This window comes from Macaca fascicularis, chromosome 15, assembly GCF_037993035.2.
Source record: "Macaca fascicularis isolate 582-1 chromosome 15, T2T-MFA8v1.1".
Lineage (NCBI taxonomy): Eukaryota > Metazoa > Chordata > Mammalia > Primates > Cercopithecidae > Macaca > Macaca fascicularis.
Genome location: NC_088389.1, coordinates 114,935,078 through 114,961,720, shown reverse-complemented (window position 1 = coordinate 114,961,720; position 26,643 = coordinate 114,935,078). Strand labels below are relative to the sequence as shown.

General features: G+C 42.2%; 2 protein-coding genes across 3 annotated transcripts in view; one reads left to right on the top strand and one right to left on the bottom strand.

Moving 5' to 3' along the window:
• The window catches only part of RMI1 (RecQ mediated genome instability 1), a 640,651-nt gene that overhangs the window by 283,237 nt on the left and 330,771 nt on the right, over positions 1-26,643 (bottom strand). The window contains exon 9 of the mRNA XM_065530754.1: positions 26,192-26,306. The gene's annotated coding sequence lies outside the window, so the exon portion shown is untranslated. The remainder of the gene's footprint in view (positions 1-26,191; positions 26,307-26,643) is intronic.
• The window catches only part of SLC28A3 (solute carrier family 28 member 3), a 65,795-nt gene that overhangs the window by 7,340 nt on the left and 31,812 nt on the right, over positions 1-26,643 (top strand). The window contains exons 2-3 of one of the 2 annotated variants that reach the window (XM_005582042.4): positions 19,191-19,289; positions 22,937-23,022. In XM_005582042.4, coding sequence (XP_005582099.3) covers positions 19,191-19,289; positions 22,937-23,022 — 185 coding nt within the window. Of the gene's footprint in view, positions 1-19,190; positions 19,290-22,118; positions 22,243-22,936; positions 23,023-26,643 lie in introns of those variants that run through there. The other variant, XM_045373038.2, reaches the window with a different exon arrangement.

The window sequence follows — 26,643 nt, the reverse complement described above, 5'->3', positions numbered from 1 at the left end:
GAAAGGAAATTAAATTTTGGGACGCCAAACTCATTTAACCAAAGGGAAAAGTCAAGCTGGGAACTGGGTCACACAAACCTGTTTCCCCCTTTTGGTTCCGAAATAAGATGGCTACAAGATGAAAAGCTACACACTTCCCCATGTTTTGCCCACAAGGAAATTCCTGGTGAGTTGTTAAAACTTCACCATGGCAATGTAAATTGATAACTTATCTTTACAGGTGCAGTCACCCCAGATACAAATGCATATCTGATTGCTCCCCTACCCCATTTCGTCTGTATTATTTACATAAAATGCAGATGCTCCACATTTTTCCTTTGCCCTCTTTGTTTACGTGAAAACTGTGTGCTTCTCAATATCCCTCCCTTTCTCCTTTAAATTTGGAGCCCTCAAAATCATCTTTGGAGAAAGGCATAGACCTGTCTCCCAGGCAGTTCCTTAACTTTGGCAAATAAATCTGCTAAAATGATTGAGACTTGTCTTGTCATTTTCCTCAATTGACAAGCCCTTTGTCAGTTATGATTTGTAAATATCTTCTACCACTGTGAAGCCATCTTTTACTCTAATGAAATATTTTGAGGAACAAAAGTTAATTATATTGGTCCCATTTAGGAAACATTAGGACAAAAGTTAATTATATATGGTCCCGTTTAGGAAACATTGCTTCTCTTTCCTGCATCTTGTCTAAAATCTCTTTTCCAACCTGCAAAATCATGAAGTCTTTTTTCGAACAAGTGTAACTCTTTATTACGATGAAATTGCTTTTATTAAAGAAATAGATAAAAATGGTTAAGTACAATTAAATGGCTCCAAAAGTCTTACAATGAAAACAACAGTCCTGCCAGTTGTTCTTTCCAGAGGCAAGCACTTTTCATTCTCTTAGTTTTTCCTTCTGGTAGTTACCTTCATGGGTTTTTCCAAATTATTATTTTTTAGTTTTTCAAGTGAACGCATATATTAATACATGACATTTTTAAAAGCCTATTCAGTTTATAATGCATCCTAACAGTCCCCTGCGCCATCCCTCCTAATCCTCCAGAGCAATGACTTTTAACTCTTTTAGCAATGTCTTCTATTTTTTTCCTCACATAACTACTTAGTCATTTCTTGATTGTTTTATACATTATATAGTGACTTCTTGATATGACAGATGAGGATTTATCTCTTACACCATCAGTGTCTTCACTTTTCCTCCCATATTGTCCCAAAGTAGTTACCAGATTTAGGGGCTAAGCAGTCACCACATCATTATGACAATGTATATATTGCTCATTGTTGAGAAAAACAGCGTATTATGCTCTAAAATCCTGAAGATATTTTCTAAAAGCTTACTCTTTCATTCACATTAAGGATCTCTATTCCCCTTGAAATTGAGCTTAAGGTATAGTGTAAGGTAGGAGTCAAGTTTGCTTTCCACATGAACATCCACTTATTTTGGCATTATTGTTATTATTATTATTATTATTTATTTATTTATTTATTTTGAGACGGGGTCTCGCTCTGTCACCCAGGCTGGAGTGCGGTGGCGCGATCTCGGCTCACTGCAAGCTCCGCCTCCCGGGATCACGCCATTCTCCTGCGTCAGCCTCCCGAGTAGCTGGTACTATAGGCGCCCGCCACCAAGTCCGGCTAATTTTTTTTTTTTTTTTTTTTTTTTTTTTAAGTAGAGACGCGGTTTCACCGTGTTAGTCAGGATGGTCTCGATCTCCTGACCTGACCTCGTGATCCACCCGCCTCGGCCTCCCAAAGTGCTGGGATTACAGGGGTAAACCACCGCGCCCAGACGGCATTACTATTTTTTTTATTTACTTTTAACACCACTCAGTGATCAACATTGCTTTAAAAAAAATGTATTTTCCCCATTCCACAAATATTTTGCCACGTGTCCATATTTGGGAGAGGCTTTTTGGAACAGGGCAACTGAAAGATGTTTCCAAACTCAGAGGAGATGGGGAGGAATCCAAAGAGATGGAAGTTAACAGCAAGAGAGGTCAAATACAGTTGAGAATTTCTAAGAGGAAAATGCAGGAATTTGTTTTAACACATTTATTAAAGGGCATCTCTTGGAATCCCAACTCAAGTTTCCTCCTCCCTGTGAAATAAGCAACCAGCCTTGCCACAGGTGCTCTCAGAGGCACAGAGCCCAGGATTGCTCTGAAATCAGTTGGGTGGAACCCACTTACCAAAGTCCTGAAAGTCCTGGGAGAGGACTAGGCTGGGGAAATGGGCCTCACTCTGCACGAACACACAGGAAAGGCTGAGTTACTCCATGAGAAAGCCAGTCAAGCAGGTTTGGAGAGTTTGTTAAATGGAGGTCATAGTTTGGGAGATCATGTAAGTGCAAGTCCCATTAGGGACCCAAACCTGCTGGAGTATGGGCGGAGACTTCTTGTCAAGCAGGTACTTTGAATAGAAACGTTCTGAGGTGGGAAGTAACTATGTTATGTAGGGAGGAAGAATATTGTTTCTCCTTAACCCACTAGCCTGGGAGGTCAACATGAATCACATCGAGTACTTTTTCACATTGCTCAAGAGGTGCTTGGCTGGAGCTTCCTAGATTCAATTAAAACACACACACACACACACACACACACACACACACACACACAAACACATGACAATAATTTGCTTTGGGGAAGGAGGTTAAAAAAAAAAAAAAAGCATATTCTCTACTCTTTCTTCAAATTTGCATGATCACACCTCGACTTACTTTTAGGGGAAAACAGTGTAGGGGATTATAAACCAAATCACTTCCATGGCATCTCAGAGAGAGGGTATAACGATTTATTTTTTCCTCATTCAAACATTCCTGAAGAGGTTCCCCTTAAAACTGAGGAGCCACTTACTCATCAGTGGTTGAGGCATTGGAAAGAAAACAGGAAATAATAAATAATGTAAAGATACATTTTTGCTGAGGGCTAAAGCAGAACTATCTAATATACAGCACAAGCCAGATAAGCAATTTAAAACTTTTCTGCAAGCCCATTAAAAATCCAAAATAAAGTAGATATAACTCTTCACTATATTTTAACTATATTTTATGGAACCTCATATATTGAAATTAATGAAATAATTTAAATTTGTTTCATACCAAGTCTATGAACATCCAGTGTATATTTTAAACATATAGTACATGTCAACTCTAATGCTACATTTGTATCAGAAATACTTCATCTGTTTTTAGATTTCATAAAATGTATAGTTGTAAAAAGTAGATTCATAAACAAGTTGTTCCAAACATGCTTAAGTGTTTTTCAATACATGGATCTAATGTTCAGTTTTAAATTTAAATTTAAATTGGTTAAAATTAAATTCAGGTCCTTAGTCATATTAGTCCCATTTCAAGTACTCAGTAACTACTTATCGCTGGTGATTATTCTATTGGATCACTCACATAAGCTGTATGTTTTTGGTTTTGGAGTTCATACACACACACAAATCTGGTTATCCTTCCTCTTTAAGGACCTGACCACCAGATTTATGCCAAAAAATTAAAGCAACAACTTGACATTTATTTCTGTAATATCAGTAGTAACATCTCCTCTTGCATTCATGATTTTAGTTATTTGTCTTCTCTCTCTCTTTTTTTTTTTCTTGGTTTCTTTTTTCCTGGATGTTTCCTCGTTGGGAAGTTTATGGTTAGTAATTCAATCTCTTCACTTGTTATTAGTTTTTTAAGCTTTCTTTTTTCCCCTTTTTAAGTAAGTTAAGAACCAACTTTTGGTTTCATTGATTCTCTCTTTTGTTTTTCTAGTCTTTATTTCATTTGTCTCCACTATAATCTTCATTATTTCTTTCCTTCTGCTAACTTTGGGTTTCATTTGTTCTTTTTCTAGTTTGTTACAGTAACAGATTGGGTTATTGATTTGAGATCTTACTTCTTGATAACATAAACAATTACAATTATAAAATTCCCTGTAGGCACTGCTTTAGCCATATTTATAAATTTTGGTATATTTTCATTTTTCTTATTTATTTATTTATTTGTGATGAGGATCACGCTATGTTGCTTAGGCTGGCCTCAAACTCCTGGGTGCAAGCAATTCACCCACCCCACCCTTCCAAGTAGCTGGGACTACAGGCATGCATCACTGTGCTCAGCTTTATTTTTCTTTCTTCTTCTATTTTTCATGAGACAGAGTCTCACCCTGAGCTTTATTTGTATTAATTTTTTTTTATAAGACAGACTCTCACTCTGTCACCCAGGCTGCATTTTAACTCTTATCAAACTATTTTCTAACTTCCCTTATGATTTCTTCTTTAATCCATTGGTTATTTAGGAGTGTGCTTAATTTCCACATAATTTCTAAGTTTCCCCCAAATTATGGTTGGGGAAGATACATTATCTTTCAATATTTTTAAATTTATTAAGATTTGTTTGGGCCTAACATGTGATCTAGCCTGGAGAATGTTCTATGTGCCCTTGAGAAGAATGTGTATTCTACTTCTGTTGGTGGAGTGTTCTGTATATGTCTATAAGGTCTAGTTGGTTTATATACCACTGTTCAATTCTTCTGTTTTCTTACTGACCATCTCTCTAGTTCTATTCATTACTGAAGATGGAGTAATGAAATAGCCAGCTATTGATTAATTGTCTACTTCTCCCATGAATTCTGTCAGTTTTTGCTTCATGTGTTTTAGAGCTCTTTTATTATGTACATATATGTTAAAATAGCTCTTTGATAAATTGACCCTTTTGCCATTTTAAAATGTCTTTTGTCTCTAATAACAATTGTTGTCTTAAAACCTATTTCAGCTGATATTATTGCCACTCAAGCTCTCTTTGGGTACTATTCGCATGCTGTATCTTCCCCATCCTTTTCTTTCAACTTATTTAGGTCTTTGAATGCAAAGTATGTCTCCTTTAGACAGCATATATTTGGATCAAGGGGTTTTGTTTTATTTTGGTTTGTTTGTTTGTTTGTTGGACATAGGGTCTCGTTCTGTCACCCAGGCTGGAGTGCAGTAGGGCAGTCGTGCGTGGCTCACTGAACCCTCAACCTCTGGAGCTCAAGCAATCCTCTCACCTCAGCCTCCTGATTACCTGGGACTACAGGCACATGTCACCGTGCCTGGCTAATTTTTGTTTTTTTGTTTTTTGTTTTTCATTTTTAGACAGAGTCTCGCTCTGTCACCCAGGCTAAAGTGCAGTAGCATGATCTTGATTCACTGCAACCTCCACCTCCCAGGTTTAAACAATTCTCCTGTTTCAACCTCCCAAGAAGCTGGGATTACAGGTGCCTGCCACCACACCCGCCTAATTTTTGTATTTTTTGTAAAGATGGAGTTTCACCATATTGGTCAGGCTGGTCTCAAACTCCTGACCGCAGGTGATTCACCTGCCTCAGCCTCCCAAAGTGCTGGGATTACAGGCATGAGCCACCGCACCCAGCCAAGACACAGAGGATTTTCTAAGGAACTTCAAAATAGATCAGATAATGGCAGTTATCTGAGAGTTGGACTTTGGGTAACTCCAATCTCGTTTTACCCCCTTCAAAATGGCTATACTGCTAGTTTTCATGATTTCAGGGTTGTTGAGGCTATCATGAGTCTGTGGAGAGGGAAACAGAACTAGGATAATTTAAGACACCACAAAGCACGATGTTCTGAGATTCTGAGTCATTTTATTTGAAAAGCATTCTCTGGAGTGCTGCAAGTCTTTTTTTTTTTTTTTTTTTTTTTTTTTTTCAGAGTTCTGAAAAAGTAATTTTGAGAGTTTTGTCAGTGTGGTGAATGGTACCAGCCACATTTCTAGACTAGAATGCATTGGATAATCAGTCAGGAGTAGAACAAGGACTGAGGTTTTCAAGATTACAGCCATCTCTACTGCCTTTTACCAAAACTGGGGAAAAACTTGAGGCACCTAATGGTCACAGAAAAAGGAAAGGAGAAAGAGATTGGACTGTATTATTTCTACCATAAGTGTCCCAAGAGAGATGCCCTCCTAATTTTATTTTATCTTATTTTATTTTTGCCCTCTTGATTTTAAGAGAGTTCTTTTGAGGTGATATGTTTTTAGGGGGGTTTTGTTTTTGTTTTTTGAGACAGAGTCTTGCTCTGTCACCCAGGCTGGAGTGCAGTGGCGCGATCTATCTCGGCTCACTGCAACCTCCGCCTCCTGGGTTCAAGTGATTCTCCTGCCTCAGCCTCCTGAGTAGCTGGGATTACAGGCATGCACCACCATGCCCGGCTAAAATTTTTGGTATTTTTAGTAGAGATGGGGTTTCACCATGTTGGCCAGGCTGGTCTCAAACTCCTGACCTCAAGTGATCTGCCCACACTGGCCTCCCAAAGGGCTGGGATTACCGGTGTGAGCCACCACACCCAGCCTGAGGTGTTATGTTTTGATTGACTAGAGAGTAAGACTTGTTTTTTGTTTGGTTTGGTTTTTTTTAATCCATCTGTAGGCCTAGACAGATTGCCACAAGGATGTCATGTCAGGAATGATTGGAAAATCCCTGATTCAGCCATGAAGACACAGGCTTTAATTGCCTCACAAGACAATGTGTCCTGCAAGCATATCCCCAGCCTTCAGAGAGTAGGCTGCAGGGAGGTTTCAGAAAAATGCTCTTGCTTCAGTTAGGATAGAACTAAGACTAGTTCCCAAGCTCTGGGTTTTGTTTTTGTATTTTTCTTTTGATAACCTTGGTACCAATAGTCTCCAGTTTTACTTTTTATTACTGATGATAAAACCTCCACTCTAGTTAATTACTTTAAAACGATGGTGGTGATCCCTGCCGAACCATCTCATTCAGACACTGTTGATGTTGAATGGAGAAGCTGGGCCAGGATACTTCCTGAGCTCTTATTTGTCAAATTAGGGAAAAAAAAGTTCAAAGGTGAGGGTATCTGGAATTTTACATAGAATAGAAATGATTAAGCATGAACTCCAAATCTGTATTATTCCACAGAAGTTTGGAACTTGATTGCAGATATAGGCAGACAAAAGCACAACACAATTTCCACTTAAAGCCACGATTCTGGATCTTTGAATAGCTGCTACTTCTACCCCACACAAGGACTAGGTATTTAACTGCGCCCAGCCGGAGATAGCGATTTCTTAGCAAAATGCTGAGTCACCTGCCTAAGGAGTCACCGGTCAGTTTTCAGTAATGAAGGGGATGATTACCAGGAATAGGTGAGTCAGGAAGCCAGGAAATGCACCTGAAGACTTCTCAATCTTCCTTCTAATATCCTGCTTCAAAACTTTGTTTTTGTTTACATTTTCTCTGAAAGCCAAAACTCTTTGACATAAATTACGGCAATTATTGATTCAACAAAAAATTTACTGAGCTCTGACCTTGTGCCAGGCATTACGCTAGGAGCTGGAAACAGAAAGCTAGTTTGGTTAAAATTAATTAAACAATGGCAAACCAGCACAGCACAGTCTGTGAAAAGTCCCATTCATGGCAAAAGGTGACCTCACCTACTTTGACGGTCAGGGAGTCACTCCATTTTCCAAATATTCCAAATGAACATTTATTTTGTACGCTTTTATTATTTCATTCATTCATTCAACAAAGTATATTGAGCAACTGCTCTGTGCTAGATGGAAGGAAAATACTAGGTGGGGCACAAAAGATATAATTCCCCAAGCTACCATGTCAAACACTATTTTTTTTTCATGTTACATTATGTGGAGAAATCAAGGCCCAGAATGGGAAAGCAGGATTCCAAGTTAGGACTCCATTTAAAATAAAATAAAATAAAAGGTAGGAGAGGCATGAGCTGGGAGATAGAAAGAGTAGTAAAGAAAGGCAAAAAGGAATAGACACCAGTTCTCCTGATTTACCTCAGGGATCCTCATTGATTGCAAAATCTTGGTCCCTCAAATCCAAAACCAATGATAAGCTTAAAACTAAATTTGTAAATTATGTGGACTCAGGAACATTCCAGAATAAACTAGCCAGCAACCTCACAAGGGGTTGTAAGTAAAGTGATGGTAAACATTCCTCCATAAAACATGGCCCTAAAGCAAGCCATTAATGTGAGGCAAGGTTGCTTTACACCATGGGAGAGGTCAGCTATAGTCCAAAAGGGGCCAAGACAGGCAAATCTGCTTATTTAATGATCCAGTTGCCTTACTCTCCTGACCTGCTCAACTCTGACAGAATACCAAAGGTTCTGAACAGCACAACCTATGAAGCTGCACAGTCACTGAGTGATGGGTCCTAGTAGTCACTAGTGATGGGTCCTGTCAGTATCCCTGCCTTTCAATCGCATCACTTTACAGTTTCACTAGCTTTTAAGACTGCTGTTTGTTTGTTTGTTTGTTTGTTTGAAGACAGGGTCTCACTGTGTCACCTAGGCTGGAGGTGGAGTGCAGTGGTGTGATCTCAGCTCACTGCAACCTCCGCCTCTGGAGCTCAAGCAATCCTCCCACCTCAGCCTCCTGAGTAGCTGGGACTACAGGTGCATGCCACCATGTCTGGCTAATTTTTGTATTTTTAGTAGACACAGGGTCTCACCGTGTTACCCAGGCTGGTCTTGAACTCCTAAGCGCAAGCAATCCACCCACCTTGGCCTCCCAAAATGCTGGGATTACAGGTATGAGTCACCGCACCCAGCAAAAAGCTTTTTTATTTTTCTAATTTAATGTACTGAACCTGATTTTCACATCTACCAGACTCCATTAGTTGAGAAACATCTGCAAGAAGGAAGTTGGTTAGAGAGTACTGGCCTGATTTGTGCAGCCAGGGAGGTTTGAAAGAAAAATTGCTTAATCAAGGATCTGACCCATACAGATAAAACAAGTGGCGAGCACAGGTCTATTTACATGATGTGCTGGCTCCAGCAAGGAGGGGATAGAGAGACAAAGGTTCTCACAGTGACATGTTTAGGAGCCAGCAAATGTTAGGCTTCCTGTTGGCCCATATCATCACTTCCTTGTTCCCCTGCAAAGCATGAGGTCCTTTAGGTCAAAGAAGAGGAAGAAAGAAGTAAGGGAGGAAGGATTGAGAAAGCACAGGAGTGGGTAGGAGAGGTAGCTTGTAATGCTTCTAGTACTGACTGTACTCTACATGGCCTAGACCTTGGCGAGAGATCAATAGCCTGTCATTAAGGAGGACATGGGAGAGGGAGGAAAGTGATGAGCTTCTAAAAAAAGCCAGATTTGGAGGGGCGGGGGATGTCAGTGGGGAAGGTCAAGGGAGGGTGATAGATGAGGGATGTTAAAAATCAAGCACTGGGGCTGGGCACAGTGGCTCACAACTGTAATCCCAGCACTTTGGGAGGCCGAAGCGGGGGGATCACAAGGAGTTTGAGACAAGCCTGGCCAACATGATGAAACCCCATCGCTACTAAAAATACAAAAATTAGCTGCACAGTGGCACATGCCTGTAGTCCCAGCTACTAGGGAGGCTGAGGCAGGAGAATTGCTTGAACCCAGGAGTTGGAGGTTGTGGTAAGCTGAGATCAGGCCACTGCACTCAAAAAAAAAAAAAAAAAAAAAAAAAAAAAAAAAAAATTCATGTACTGAATCATAAAAATGACAAAACATAGGTTCTTCAGGTGAAGAGGCTTCAGTCAGTCTGCCTGGATTTTCCAGGCCCACCATTTAGGCAACTCATCTATTTCTCTATACCTGTTTGCTCATCTAAAAATAGGTATACTAATATTCCACATCATATAATTGCTGGGAAATTAAGGTAATATACTGGTGCCTAGCAAATGTTCAAATATCAGCTATTAATCAACCATTTAGTTGTGGATGCTGGTACAGGCCAAACCATATCTTGAAACCTAGATGTAAAATCTGCCTTTTCCTATAGCAAATACTGCAATTCATTTATGTGAGGCCTGTGGAAGTTGCCAACATGCCGCTCTGAGTTGTCATCATGTCAGTAAAATAAAAAATAAATAAATAAATAAATTCAAAAACAAAAACAAACAAAAAAACCCTCAAATTCCTTAGGTCCCTGCCAGCCCAGGAGAGCTTGGCTCTCCTTGTCGTGTCTCATCAAAGGACTTTCTAAAGTTATTTTTCTAGCATCTTGAGTCATTCTGATCTGTTTCCTATTTAGTCAAATGCATTTCTTAAATGTTTTATATGCTGTGAATTCATTCGGTTTTTTTTTTCCTTTTTTTTTTTTTTTTTCTTGAGACAGAGTCTTGCTCTGTTGCCCAGGCTGGAGTGCAGTGGACAATCTTGGCTCACTGCAATGTCCCCCTCCTGGGCTCAAGCAATTCTCATGTCTCCCAAGTAGCTGGGATTACAAGCGTGCACCACCACACTGGGCTAATTTTTGTATTTTTAATAAAAACAGGGTTTCTCCATGGTGGCCAGGCTGGTCTGGAACTCCTGACCTCAAATGATCCTCCCACCTCAGCCTCCCAAATTGCTGGGATTACAGACATCAATCAGCCACTGCGCTGGGCCTCATTCTCTGTGTTTCTGATTTGAGTAATTTACATTTATTTACTTAGCACTCTTTGGAAAGAAGAGCTTAATGGTCAAGGTGATTTTAGAAATCACCAAAAAGTAACTTTTTTCCAAATGTAGACTTGAGTTCGATTTCATTGAACATGAAGGAAGATCCCAAGTTGTGATACGTGCTGCATAAACCAATGATAGCAGAAGCAAAACATGTCTTTGAATTAGCTTAGGGACTATTCAAGATATTCCAAGATGATGGTATCATTAATGAAGTCCGATGTCTCTTGACACTACCTTTATCTCTCCCTCTCTTTTTCTTCTTATTCTATCTTATTCTAACAATAGAATTTAATAAAGAGCTGAAGCCATATTTCCTGCTCTTGAATTTAGAAGTCAATCATTTCATGGCCACTCTAACCAAACTGCTTCACAGACAGGTGTTGTTATCCTCTTCGTATCTTTTTCTGTGCTGTAAATAATATGTAGTATATAATTTTTCTTTTTGTTGTTGTTGTTGTTGTTCAGACAGAGTCTCGCACTGTCTCCTAGGCTGGGGTGCAGTGGCGCAATCTCATCTCACTGCAACTTCCACCTCTTGGGTTCAAGCGATTCTCCTGCCTCAGCCTCCTGAGTAGCTGTGATTACAGGCCCTCGCCACCACACCCGGTTAATTTTTGTGTTTTTAGTAGAAATGGGGTTTCACCATGTTTGCCAGGCTGGTCTCGAACTCCTGAACTCGTGACTCGGCCTCCCAAAGTGCTGGGATTATAGGCGTGAGCCACCACGCCCAGAAGTATATAATGTTTCTTAATCTCACAAATTTTGAGGATCAGGAACCCTAAAGGAAAAAGACTTCCCACTGTTGGTCTAGTGTGCCCCTGGTGAAAGCATTTTTATAAACAAAAAACAATCTATAATCACCTTGCAGTCTGAATGTTGATCCCTTCAGACAGACTAGGAGTTTGCCTATTAAAAAAAAATCAAAGAAGCAAATGAGAGTAAGACCAATCTTGGTTTCAACTGATAGATTCAACGAGATTATATCCTTGTTCATCTTCTTTCTCATCTACTGGAAGGTGTTGTGCTGGTGAGAAGATTTCCAGTTCACCGTGACTTAACAGGTCACATCTTTAGAACTTCAAACACAGTGGACTTTGTTCCAATTAATTCCTAGAAGTAGCATCTTCAACTTTTTAGTAGTCTTTTATCACAACTATAATTAAGTAATCAATTGTGTAACTCATGGTTGAAAGCTTTTCTTTCTTTCTTCCTTTCTTTCTTTTTTTTTTCTTTTGAGGTGGAGTCTTGCTCTTGTCGCCCAGGCTGAAGTGCAGTGGCATGATATCAGCTCACTGCAACCTCTGCCTCCTGGATTCAAGCGATTCTCCTTCCTCAGCCTCCCTAGTCGCTGGGATTACAGGCGTGAGCCAGCACGCCTGGCTAATTTTTGTATTTCGAGTAAAGACGGGGTTTCGCCATGTTGGCCAGGCTGGTCTCAAACTCCTGACCTCAAGTGTTCCACCCTCCTTGGCCTCCTAAAGTGCTAGGATTACAGGTGTGAGCCACCACGCCCAGCCGACAGCTTTTCTTCGAAACTCCCTGAGAATAGGCACCAGTATGCAATCCCCCACACCCAAAGCAGTGTCTGTCCCATAGTAAGTGCACAATAAATATTTGTCGGACAGAGCCCCAGGGAAGCACATGTAACATTCAGAGTTAAGTATAAAAGGCTGATACAGCACAGGAAAGGGAGGAGGAACAGTTTAAGTGGAAGGAGAAAACTAGTAAAGTGTGATATCACGAAAGTCAGGGACAGATCATTTTAAAGAGGAAGTTATCTATGGTGCATGATGAAAACTGAATTTAGGGATGTGGAAATCATTGTCTTTGGCAAGGGCGATTTCCATGGAGTAGTAAATGTGCAGGCCAGACCAGGCATGGTGGCTCATGCCTATAATCCCAGCACTTTGGGAGGCCAAGGCAGGTGGATTATTTGAGGCCAGGGGTTCGAGACCAGCCTGACCAACATGGCAGAATCCTGTATCTACTAAAAATAAAAAATAAAAAATGAGCAGGGTGTGGTGGCGTGTGCCTGTAGTCCCAGCTACTCAGGAGACTGAGGCATGAGAATCGCTTGACCCGGGAGGTTGAGGTTGCAGTGAGCCAAGATCATGCCACTGCACTCCAGCCTGGGCAACAGAGCAAGACTGTCTCAAAAAAGTGCAAGCCAGGCTGGAATGAGTTCAAGAGTAAACATAAGTAAAAAGTACAGCTAGAAGATGGAGAAAGAATACTTATCTATGAATTATTGGCTGCAGGGTAATAAAAAAACTAATAAAGGTACAAATATTAGCATTCAAGGGGGTCAGGGATTAAGTCATATCATGCATGGGAAGCACAGCACCGTGGCTGGCAGAGTCGTGAGTGAAGGCGTGGTCACATTGCTCTCAGGACCAGCTTCTCCACGGGTGACTTTAGACTTCTCTGGTCTCCCTGCCAAATGCATAGGAAGTTCTTATGGCAGTGTCTTTCTCTGCTCAAACAAATCAGCCTAAGTCAGTAAGGAACAGTAACGGGAAACTAGAGCCAGTTTGAAATAGTCACACATTAACAAACAAACAATCAACACAAATATCAAAGCAACAATAAGAGCGAAAGATCACCCAGCAGCCGCAAGGGTAATGGTGTCTTGGAGTGGACAATTCTGCATTTGTGACCTTTTACAAAATAATTTTTATATTTTTATTTTAAAAAATAGAGCGACAAGGCTTCACCATGTTGCCCAAGCTGGTCTCAAACTCCTGAGTCCAAGTGATCTGCCTGCCTCAGCCCCCAAAAGTGCTGGGATTACAGGTGTGAGCCACCCGTGCCCAGTTCATGATGACTTTTCACTAGCCCCCAGCTCTGGAGACACTGTATTTAAGGAAGAAATAAAAATATACATCAATGCATTTGGAGCAATTTAACTCAGGCCTTTTGGTCTTATTCTTGATATGGTTAATGTCATAGATAAATAAAGCTGAACACTCGTTAAAGTGGTGAAGACGGATTTCAGTGAGTAATAAACTGTCGCAGTAGGGAAGAGGGTCCAGCGTGACCTGAAGTAGGAAATTGGCCTGCTTATCCTACCTCCTACCTTTTCTTATCCTTCCCCTTCAAGTAGCCTTCTAATGATTTTTTCTACATTGGCAGAGGATATAATGTTTATAATTTGTTCCAGAATCATAATCCCCGGAATCGTCTTAGATTTTATTATGAAATAGATTCAAAATGTACTAACCCTCTTTTTGTCATAATTTCTCCATTTATCATTTGTATGGCTTCTTCCTCTAGCAATTGCTTCAAGAAAGCTCATGGAAACCATATTCTTTTTTCTTCTTCTTCTTTTTTTTTTTTTTTTTTTTTTTTCCTGAAATGGAGTTTCACTTTTGTTGCCCAGGCTGGAGTGCAATGGCACAATCTCAGCTCACTGCAACCTCCGCCTCCCGGGTTCAAGAGATTCTCCTGTCTCAGCCTCCCGAGTAAGTGGGATTATAGGCGCCTGCCACCATGCCCAGCTAGTTTTTGTATTTTTAGTAGAGACAGGGTTTCATCATATTGGTCAGGCTGGTCTCGAACTCCTGACCTCAGGTGATCCACCCTCCTCAGCCTCCCAAAGTGCTGGGATTACAGGGGTGAGTCACTGCACCCAGCCTGGAAACCATATTCTATGAGTACTCGCATGTTTAAACTTTCTTAAAACTCTTATTATACATCTTCTGGTAAGTTTTCTCCTTCGGGTACGGCGCTCTCTCTCCCCTTTCCCTGACATTCCCATACATAGGGGTTTCCTCTGCCTCCTGGCTCACAAAGTTCCCAGGGGGAGAATGTTAACGGTGTTCTGAAGCCATAGACGTTGCTAGTGTTACAGCCACTCACAGCAACATACAGAGACTTGACTTCTTGCACCCAATCCAAAGATCCCTCAGCATTAAGAGGTAACAGTGAGCCCCAGGCTGCCCACGTGTGTCTCTTGCCACAGGTACTGCTGCTCCTTACCTGGCCTCTAAACCCACACAGGCAGGCAGGTGAAACAAGAACATCTCTGGGGAATGGTCTAGCTAGTGCCCATTAACTCACACTAAGGATTATGCACACCCAAGACTTGAGCCAGAAAGTTACATGAACCAAGTGAGTCAAGACCAATAGATAAAGATCAAAGACTTCTAAAATACAATCTTTGAAAATGCAGTCATTCCTAGGCAAAATCCATGCAGTCAAAGAATAACATTTAGAGAAAGGGACTTAAAACATTTGACATTGGTAGACGGTAAGAGTAAAAAAAGAGTTGAGGTGGGGGATGACCCCAAACAATTTTGAGAGATCAGATTCACCAAACAGATGTTGATTTTGATAAGTCTAAGTTCAAATACAGAGGACAACATGACTGTAAACGCCCCAGAACAAGCGAGAAGCAAACTAAACCATGAAATTAACTTAATAGGCAACGAGTACTTACTACATGTGCCACTAGACGGAGCCACCCAACTTTGTTAGGTAGGTCCTACCTCCATTCCCACAAGAAGCAAGACCACTGAGTGAGCGCAAGACCACTCATGCAGTCAGAGCAACCAGGCCAGAGCAAATTCTGTAGTGAAGAAAAGCTCTCCCAGCACAATGGTGGTGCCTCTGCAGCAGAAAATCCCCTGCCACAAGAACTGAGAAATGGAAGCCAGGCTGTGTGATTACACACAGTGCAGGGGAGAGGCTGAAGAACGTGAAACCAGCCATGATGACAAGATGTGTCCACAGAGGCAGGAGTCCCCACCCATGTTACTCAAAGGATATCTTCCACTTAAAACCAGTGTACAGGGCAGGAGGGCCACTACTGTGGCTTGAGAAATGACCACAGAGCCTAGATGTAGCTAAAAGTGGCCACAAGCTTCTCTAATTCAACATTTCTATAATTTCTACCTTTGCCTTTTAATATTTGGAGGTCAAATCAGGCTTTCCAATCCTAATTTCCAAAAGGAATTTAATTCCTAGGCAGACTACTATGTCTTGTGATCTTCGCCAGGCCCAAAGAATCATCCGTCTATAGGCACAAGATGATCTGGGGAAGGACAGTCTGGGTTGAGATCCTACCCCAGCCATTTCTGGCTATACAACCCAAGTCAAGTGATTTACTTATCTTTGCCTCAGTTTCCTCGTCTGCGAAAATGTGGATCATGGTACCCACCTCACAGGCTTCTTGGAGTTTTTGTTGTTGTTGTTCTGAGACAGAGTCTCACTCTGTCACCCAGGCTGGAGTGCAGTGGCAAGATCTTGGCTCACTGTAACCTCCGCCTCCCCAGTTCAAACGATTCTTCTGCCTCAGCCTCCCAAGTAGCTGGGACTACAGGCGTGCACCACCACGCCTGGCTAATTCTTGTATTTTTAGTAGAGACAAGGTGTCACCATATTGGCCAGGCTGGTCTTGAACTCCTGACCTCATGATCCGCCTGCCTCGGCATCCCAAAGTGCTGGGATTACAGGTGTGAGCCACCAGGCCCAGATAAGAGTTTTACACAGGGTCTCCTATCTGCTAAATACTGTATCATTTGGTGCAAAATAAAAGCAGAAACCAAAAGTAACAAGGGAAAAGTCAGTTTCATCCCACTAAAGATGAGGTGGGTGGTACAGAGCTGCGGTGAGCCTCCTGCTCAAGGCTTCCAGGGACCCACGTTCCTCCCAACTCAGCACCTTGACATCATGAGGATGTGGCCCTTGTATCCATGGTTCAGTTGGAATCAGCATTACACTGGGCAGCAAGACAGAGGAAAGCACAAAAAGGACCAAGTGCACCTGCCAGCCATCCCTGGCAGAACATTCCCTGAGCTGTCCCCCACAGGGCACCCTTTCTACTTTCATTTCACTGTCAGAACCTAGTTGCAAGGGAAGCTTGGAAATGTAGCCTTTTGCCTAGGTGACCATGTGTCAACTAACATTCTTTGAAAAGGGATGCCACAAATAGAAAGGGGAGTAATTTTAGAAATCTCCAGTGTTCTAGAAGTTATCATAGGTTTAGAAAGTGAATGAAAGGAAGACAATGAAAATGCCTCTGTCCATCTGTGGCTCCCTGTAATAGCCACATAGAAAGTGCAAGATCAAAGAGATGGTGGGAAACAAACCCCAGGCACAATGGACTCCTGGTTACTAGGCTGTCCCTTCAAAGGGGGCTCAATCAGGACCCTCATCGTTTAGCACACCTAACAACTGAAGTTAACTAGAGAAATTAAACATGATAAGCTGTAAACGGCCTAGACATACTCACAACACAATTCCCTCACCTTTCTTACACATTGAACAGAGGGATAGATTTTACCATGAGAATGCAGTCATGGTTGTAGGGTGTTAAGTGTGCAAAGGTATTTAGTAATGTGAGTTGCTAAATAAATAGAAAGAAACAATGGGCTAAGACATTATCTGGGGCCCCATATCACAGCCCCATGACTCTAATTTGAAAAGAAGTAGAAAGACAGTTGTCTTAATGGTCATTTTCCAGGTACCAGTCAATATCCACAATAACCCCATTAATTCTGTTGGGAATCCTCAAGTGGGGGCATTGTTCTTCCAGAAAATACTAAAAGGCCAAGGCGTATACTCTGCTGGCAGCAAAAATAAGACTATTACACAGTGAAAAACAAAACCACAGGTGCCCTTGTTGCCACTTAAAGAAGTGCCCACTCTATCCCTCAACACACACACACCTTCCACTTTCATTAACTTTAAAAACGAAGGATCCATCCCTGTATTCCACCAGTAATTTTCAGATCCTGCCACCAGGGGGCAGGAGGAATCAACGTCAAGAAGCTGAATCTCGGAAAATGTCAGGATTCCGGAAGGATCCACAAGAACTCCAAATCCAAACTGTGTTGTATGAATAAGGGAGTTGAGGCTTGAGAGAGTGTGACCTGCTCAGTAGGGACCCTAAGGACTAGCCCCTCAGTGACCTGTGTCCTGTTACTCCACCAACTTATGCTTGGTTTTTTTTTTTTTTAACTTATTATTAAGGAAAATTTTAGCATCCACCAAAGTAGGAGAATAATAAAATGATTCTCTAGGTAACTGTCAGCCAACTTCAGCAATTAGCAACAGTCTGTCATCTTCCCATACTATGTATATTTTTTCCTTTCATGCTTTTTTGTTTGTTTGTTTGTTTGTTTGTTTTGAGACTGAGTCTCGCTCTGTCGCCCAGGCTGGAGTGCAGAGTGGTGCGATCTCAGCTCACTGCAATCTCTACCTCCCGGGTTCAAGCAATTCGCCTGCCTCAGCTTCCCAAGTAGTTGGGATTACAAGCACATGCCACCACGCCCAGCTAATTTTTGTATTTTTAGTAGAGATGGGGTTTCACCATGTTAGCCAGGATGGTCTCAATCTCCTGACCTCGTGATCTGCCCGCCTTGGCCTCCCAAAGTTCTGGGATTACAGGCGTGAGCCACGATGCTCAGCCCATGCCGTATTTTTATACCAAGAACCCAGGGGTACTACACTCCTGTGCTAATGCAACATTAAAATCACTGTAGGTCATTAATTCAAAAAATTGTTAGTGTCTGCTCTATGCAAAGAACTGTAGAATATAAGCAACTGTAACAAAAAAGGAAGTATGGCACAATACTTTGATGCATGAATCTTGTGCTGTAAGGTTTTGTCTTTTTTTCATGTTTACTCATTCTTGTGTTTCTGTAAGTGGAAAATGCAATACAACTCGGAATTGCAATATTTGCTGGATTCCTGGGGCCAGTCAGAGATATAAGTTAAAATCAAAGTCATGCACCTGGTCTTTGAAGACGCAGTCATAGCACTTGGGCTAACAGAAGGCATTTCCTGACACCGTTTATCCATTACCTCACTCTGGAAAAGGGCAAGTTGAAATGAGATGGGAGAAATATTAGATACCCCAAAAAGATAAAAGAAACAGGAGACAGGTCCGGTGTCTGTCACTTCTGGAAACAGCAGCTGAGGGGTCCCGACAGCCCTACGAGAGCAAATCTCATTCAGTTCCTTAAAGTAAAATCAAGACAGCCTCACACACACCAAAAAGGGCATTTTTCTTGTGATCATTACTCCCAGAGATTGCTTTAAACCAAATAAAACCCGTTTCAACATTTCATAAATCAAACGTCTAAGAATAAGGTTATCCAGCCTATGGTTTACCACATTTTATTTCATTTTATAAGGTGAAAATCAGTGTGATGTGATAGAAAGGAGAGTGGAAACCTGCCCCCAGTCCCAGCTCTGCCTATTGGAAAGTTATCTGGCCTACATAAGGGCAATTGTCCTCATTCCTCTCTTCCACCGGACCACCTTTGTATCAGAACAAAACAAAGCAAAAGTCATCTGTTTCTTTACTTTCTTTCTTTTTTTTTTTCAAGTGGAGTCTTGCTCTGTCGCCCAAGCTGGAATGCAGTGGCATAATCTCCGCTCACTGCAACCTCTACCTCCGGGGCTCAAGCGATTCTCCCACCTCAGCCTCCCAAGTAGCTGGCATTACAGGTGCACAACACCATGCCCAGCTAATTTTTATATTTTTACTGAGATTTTGCCCAGGCTGGTCTCCCCTCCCACTTCAGCCTCCCATGGTGCTGGGATTACAAGCACAAACCACTGTGCCCAGCCCATCATCTGTTTCTTTACAAGCCCAGGATTTATCAGCTGTTCGTTGAATCAGATGCTTCACCTGAACACCTATTCTTTGCTTTTCTCATCCTCCAAATTCTTCTAGGTATTATTCATGAAAGAACATCTGTTTTTTGGCTGTAACTTTTTATTTTTTCAATCTGTACTTTTTTCTTAGAATGAAGAAAACTTTCTTGAGAACGAGAACACATCAGGAAACAAGAACTCAGTAAGGAGCAGAGCTGTGCAAAGCAGGGAGCACACAGACACCAAACAGGTACGGCAAGACTGTGGTGCGTGACTCTGGTGCCATGGCAACCGCTGCGCAACAGGCACCTGAGAACAGTGGGCACAGAAAGCATGGCGCCCCGCTGGCACGCAGAGGAACAGATTAAGTGGTAATTAAAGTGTGTGGGGCACAGTCGTAAAGAAAACACACATGCCCAAACAAAGAGATTTTGTTTCTATCCACCTGTCCTCAGAGTTCCCTGATGGGAAGCGTATGCAGGTTTTCACTGACGCTTCACTATTAGGAGTTCCAAGCTCCATTTCAAGGAAAAAGGCATTGGCTTAGACAAAAGCACCTGAGCTTTAAGGTAAACGACAGAAATAAGAGGAACGGTCTCTATGGTTCTAAATCTGTGTCCATCGGCCCCTAGCATTCCTTAGTAGCTTTATACCAGTCCGAGGGACTCTTGCTTAATTTCACTTACATATGGAATTCTGGACAGGAGTTTATTTAAAGATGGCTTCCTATTGCAAAAAAGGTGAACAGATTACCCACATAGGTCATCCCTTAAAAAGTAATTCAGGGCCGAGCACAGTGGCTCATGCCTATAATCCCAGCACTTTGGGAGGCTGAGGAGGGTGGATCACTTGAGGTCAGGAGTTCGAGACCAGCCTGGCCAGCATGGTGAAACCTCATATCTACTAAAAATACAAAAATTAGCTGGGCATGGCGGCGTGTGCCTGTAATCCCAGCTACTTGGGAGCCTGAGGCAGGAGAATCGCTTGAATCAGGTAGGTGGAGGTTGCAGTGAGCCAAGATCACACCACTGCACTCCAGCCTGGGCGACAGAGGGAGACTCTCAAAAAAAAAAAAAAAAGGAACTCAGGGTGCCCACTAGTGTGTCATTTTGTGAGGAGTTTTCTCGTGGTAAAATAATCACTTTTTAAAAAGCAGACAATTTGGAAAACTTATTGTAGCAAAATCTGGAAGACCAAAAAAGGCTCATAATTCAAGAAAAAAAGTCAGTGCCTAACATTTTGGAACACAGCCTTTTTTAATGCAAACATACGCCCACATGCATATGTCATCTGTATTGGAATCACACCATGCATAGTACAGTGTTTGGTAACTGTCTATTTTGCTTAATTGATTGTAAAAAAAATGTTCACTCCACTAAGTATTCTTCAGCAAACAAAAAAATAAAACAATACTTATGTCCGCATAAAAACCCACACATGGATGTTGAGAGCAGCTTTATTTGTAATTGCCAACACTTGGAAGCAACCTAAATGTCCTTCAGTAGGTGAATGAATAAATAAACGTGGTACATCCAGACATGCAGCGTTTTTCAGCACTAAAAAGAAATGAACTATCAAGCCATGGAAAGACACGAAGTAACCTTAAATGTACATTACTGGGTGAAAGAAACCAATCTAAACTGGCTACATATTGTGCGATCTCAACCGTACAACATTCTGGAAAATGCAAAACTATGGAGACAGTAAATAGCGCTTTCAAGGCATCGGGGGAGGTGGGGACAAATAAGAAGTGTGGGCTTTTTTTGTTTTTTGAGACGGAGTCTCACTCTTTCACCCAGGCTGGAGTACAGTGGCACAATCTCGGCTCACCGTAGTCTCCACCTCCCAGGTTCAGGCAATTCTCCTGCCTTAGCCTCCAGCGTAGCTGGGATACAGGCACCCGCTACCACGCCCGGCTAATTTTTTTGGTATTTTCAGTAGAGACGGAGTTTTACCATGTTGGCCAGGATGGTCTTGATCTCCTGACCTCATGATCCACCCGCCTCGGGCTCCCAAAGTGTTGGGATTACAGGCATGAGCCACCGCCCCCGGCTATAAGAAGATTTTTAGGGCCGTGAAACTAGTATGCCTGATACTGCAATGGTGGATACATGTCATCATACATGTGTCCAAATCCATAGAATGTACAAGACCAAGGGAGTCTCACTGCAGACTTTGGGTGATGATGATGTGTCCATGGAGGCTCCTCAGTTGTAACAAACGTACTTCTCCGGGTTCATTTGATAGTAGGGAAGATGAGGGTGGGTAGACAATACATGAAAAATCTGTATACTTTCAGCTCCATGTTGCTATGAACTTGAAACTGCTCTTTCAAAAATATTTTTAAAATATTTTTTCATAAAAACAAAAATTTAGATATTTTACAGTTATAAACGGGGATGTGAAGGCTGAGGAGTAGCTACTGGATTTGATAGCAATGGGCCTTGGGTGACACTGGCAGGACACATTCAGCAGAAGCACAATCACAGTGGGTGGAGAAGTGGGCAGGGGGTGAGGAAGTGACCTCCAAAGAGTAAACGCCACTCTCTCCAGTGGCCTGACTGTGCAAGGAAAGAGGGGGCAGTTGTCCCATGATTGTGGGAGCCAAGGGAGATTTGTAGTTGTTGATTTTAAAATATGAGTAAAGACAGAAAAATAAAGGACAACAGTAGTAATGCTAGACATACCATAGATAGGAGGTAATTTGGGGTACTTTCACCACAAGACAATAATAATGATGATCATTTCAATCAAATATTTACCAAACATTGATTATTGGCTAAGCTGGGAATTAGACAGAAATAAATGAATAAGACTCAACCCCAGCCCCTCCAAAGAAGCTGCAGCTTGGACTCAGCTGGTCTCTCTTACAATTATCCTCGCACCTTCCTAGTTCCTGGGGTCCAGCCCAAAGGTAATCTGAATCAGGAGAAAAATGGAGTTTGGCCTCGTGGAATTACAGGATTTTTGAGAATCCTTTCAGCTCAGACACACACTAATGATTTATTTCTATGATTTCTGTTAAAGAGAATCAAAGGCCACATTGGATATGACAGAAGACAAGTGCTGAGATTTGACATTATACTTCTTAGAGCACACTCAAACTGCTCCACCTCCATCTATTTCCTCCCCCACCAGCTTCTGTACCATTGGTTACAAGAGCCAGGCTTATTATTTGAGACATTCTTGGAGACTGAAGACAGGTAGGAAATCCTCTGCCATCCTGGAAATAGGATGGGTCATGGATATTTGAGAGCTCAAACTGTACCTAGAAAGATTGGGTCCCTGAAAAAAATGGACCAGAGATATCCTACACTCAATTAATTAGAGCAAGGGCTAGCTGACTAAGGGAAACAGTCCTTGTTCGCCCAACTGATAAAAGGACCCTCGTTCCCAAGGGGAGGTTTATCGGCTCTTGAAGGTGCCAAGCTAGTGTTCATATTCGCAGACCAAGCCCTGGGCTGCCGGGGAAATAAATCCAGCTTTGGTCTCAGTCCTTTGGAAACCGGGGCTGGCAGAGTACTAGGGGAGATTTATGCAGCTCCTGGTATTAACTTCATTTAGCACTTGGCTGAAAACAGAGCTGGGGTTGAATGATTACGGGAGAGACAGGAGTGAAAAGCACAAATATGAGCCTGTTCCCTTAAGAAAAGGAGAAAACACCAACCGCTCGTTTGGAAGGAAAGGAAGAGTTCAATGTGATCCTGCCTTTTTTTGTGTGAGATTATAAGCGGGGAAGAAAATGTCTGTGCAGTAGATAATAGGAGCCGTCTTCTTGCATAATAATTTAAAAGAACCTATTGAAAGTTCTTTGCCCGAGTTCTGAGCAATGAAACCAGGGTCCATTATGCCCAGGATGCTCATTATTCCATCTCTGCTCCAATGTTTGATTTCCAGGATGAAGAACAGGGCACAGTTGAGCAGGATTCTCCAAGAAACAAAGAAGACATGGAGGATGATGAAGAGGAGGTGCAACAAAAAGGGTACAGTCTTTAAAACAGGGAAATAACCAAGCCTACCTCCCATTTGGTTTTATTACTTTGATTTTTTTTTTTTTTTCCCCAGACAGAGTCTTACTTTGTCGCCCAGGCTGGAGTGCAGTGACTCACTCTAGGCTCATTGCAACCTCCGCCTCCCAAGTTCAAGTAATTCTCCTGTTTCAGCCTCCGGAGTAGCTGGGACTACAGGCGCATGCCACCATGCCTGGCTAATTTTTGTATTTTTAGTAGAGGCGGGGTTTCACCATGTTGGCCAGTCTGGTCTTGAACTCCTGACCTCAAATGATCACCCACCTCGACCTCCCAAAGTGTTGGGATTACAAGCATGAGCCACAGCACCGGACCTCCCATTTGAATTTTAACATTTATTGTAATTTATTAGAGATTGTCACCACTCATCCATCTACCCTCCCTACCCGACATCCTTTCCAGAAAAATTAATGAAGCTCTAAGATGATCAATGTGGCCAATTCAAACTGCTGATGTTCTGGGAACCCAATATGCAGATTTAAATTCACCCAGGACAGTCTTCTAATTAAAAGTGTAAATCACCAACTAATTGCTCCAGTCCATACGAATGCAGTTAATTCATCTTCTCAATGTCAATCAATAGCAATTGATTGCTCAAAACCCAATCCACTTTAAATCCCAACAAACTGTTACTCTTACCTTGTAATAGCCTCAAAGTATTCCAAGTTCTTACAACCAACTCCGTAAGGTAGGAGACACAAGATTAGTATCTTTATTTTTTGGACCAGAAAAATGAACCTCAGAGAACTGACTTCCCCAAGTGAGCTAGGAGACGAAGAGAGCTAGGTCACAATTTCAGCTTCTGATTCCTAGTCCAGGATTGTCTGCTACTCTGTCATAACACTACAGTATTTGTCCATCTTCTCTATTCCTAAATTTGATTTGCATTCCTATGTCTCTGAGGAAATTTTTCTTCTTTTTTTAGAGGCAGGGGTTCACTCTGTTGCACAGGCTGGAGTTCAGTGGTGCTAATTTTAAATCTAGAAATAGATTTTAATTTTTTTTTTTTTGAGGCGGAGTCTCGCTCTGTTGCCCAGGCTGGAGCACAGTGGCACAATCTCGGCTGAATGAAACCTCTACCTCCCTGCCTCAGCCTCCTGAGTAGCTGGGATTACAGGCATGCACCATCGTGCCTACCTAATTTTTGCATTTTTAGTAGAGACAGGGTTTCACCATGTTGGCCAGGCTGGTCTTGAACTCCTGACCTCAGGTGGTCTGCTTGCCTCAGCCTCCCAAAGTGCTGGGATTACAGGTGTGAGCCACCATGCCTGGCCAGAAATATATTTTAATTTAAATCTATTCTGTCCAGCCTGGGCAACAGAGCAAGACCCTGTCGTGAGATCTGTCAAGCTCACTGCAGCCTCGACCTCCTGGGCTCAGGCGATCCTCCCACCTCAGCCTCACAAGTAGCTGGGACTACGGGAGGAACTTTGTTTTTATGTATCAGATGATACCTCTGGAGTTGGCCAGAATTAGGGTTGGCAGCTCTTGTCACATATACATCATCCCAAATATTTACCATATCAGAAACATAGCAAAGTTTTATCCTTCATTTTACTTTATGAGTCTCTGACCCGGAGGTACTGAGAAATTCTCTTGGGTTGTCAGAGGTACTCAGGTTTCACTAATGTCAATGAGAGTGAAACAGCCGTCAGGAGGTTGGGAATTACTCAGCCTAGATAACCAAATGACCCAAGTGTCTACTTGTGGGTACTCTGCTTTATGCAGAAGTCAGATTGCCGTAATGGACTACACACATTCCCTGCAATTAAAGAACCTGATGGAGTCAACCTGCAGTATGTGAATGTATCCTATTAAATGTCACCCTCTGCTGCTGCTTTTTAACATATATTCAACTGAGAATAATACATCATTAGCCTTTCCTAAATCAGACCATGAAAAAATGTCTTCACTACACTTTTATTCACCCAATATTTTCTAGAGCACTGTTTCTAATTCTCAGTACACATATTCACACACATACATAATGATGAACATTTCATGAAGTGATACCTATCATTCTTATGTATGAATGATACACTATGATACTTTTGATACTTTTATTCTTTCTTGTCTTTTTTTTTTCTTTTTCTTTTTTTGTGATGGATTCTCGCTCTGACTCCCGGCTGGAATCCAATGGCGCAATTTTGACTCACTGCAACCTCTGCCTCCCGGGTTCAAGTGATTCTCCTGCGTCAGCCTCCCGAGTAGCTGGGATTAGAGGCATGTGCCACCACACCCAGCTAATTTTTGTAGTTTTAGTAGAGATGGGGTTTCACCATATTGGTCAGGCTGGTCTCAAACTCCTGACCTCAATCAATCCACCCGCCTTGGCCTCCCAGATTACAGGCTTGAACCACTGCACCTGGCCCTTTTTTGTTTTTTTTTGTTTGTTTGTTTTGATACAGGGGTGCAGTGGCACAATCACAGCTCACTGCAGCCTTGACCTCTCAGGCTCAAGTGATTTTCTCATGCAGCTGGGACCACAGGTTTGTGCCATCACACCGAGCTTTTTTTTTTTTTTTTTTTTTTTTTGTAGAGACAAGGTCTCACTGTGTTTCCCAGGCTGGTCTTAAACTCCTGGGCTCAAATAATCCTTCTACTTTGTCCTCTCAAAGTGCTGGGATTACAGGCCACCATACCTGGCCTCCTTCTATTTTAATAGTGGTTACTATGTGGACTTTATAACCCACGAATGGATCTCCAACTCAGAGCCATAAAATACTGTTTCAGATAAGCAATATTTACTCCCATTTCATTCATCTATCAACCAATACGTGTCTGTTGAACATCCTTAATATCCAAGGTTCTACTCATGGTGCTGTATGGCTCATAGGCATCTGTTCTCCAGGGTCTCTGGCCCTGGGGGACTGAGAAATTCTCTTGTGTGGTCAGAGGCACTCAGGTTTCACTAGGGTTAATGGGTTGGAAATTATTCAGCCTAGATAACCAAATGACTGGTTATTAACCAAATAACCAATATTTCCTGCTACTTGAAATAAACACAATCAAAGAAGACAGTAAGAATAAACTTCAGAGGCATCTATCTGTCTGAGGAGATGCAAGAAGACTTTTTAGAAGCCAAAAGCTTGAGCTGTGCCCCAAAGCTTGGGAGGTGGCTCACCTGGAGGTGCGGGCGAGACTGCTGGAAGCCGGGAAAGTGAAGGCACTGACCAAGGGGAGTGCAGGTCTCCCAGCTCGGGGCCACGTCCTTTGAGGTCCTGGAGTTTGGAAATCATCTATATGGGATGAGAAATGGTCATTTTTAGAACTGCTGTCCCGTGACCTGGAGGGGACAATGGGGAAATATGCAAGAAGTTCCTTCCACCCAGACTCAAGTGGGAGAAGGAGAGGCCTCCAAAGAAAGAGGCATCTACATGGGAACAAGACGATCCCCAGATAAGGAGAAGAGAGCCATGTGACTATCACCCTGGCCTCCCAGCTCACTCCTGGGGAACTGCTGGACACGATCCTCCTCCGAAGACAACCTACACATTGCTCACACACTACCCACCCACCCCATAACAAAGCCCTGGATGGAAATAAAGACAGTCCAACACTTCCAGAGCTTTCTGA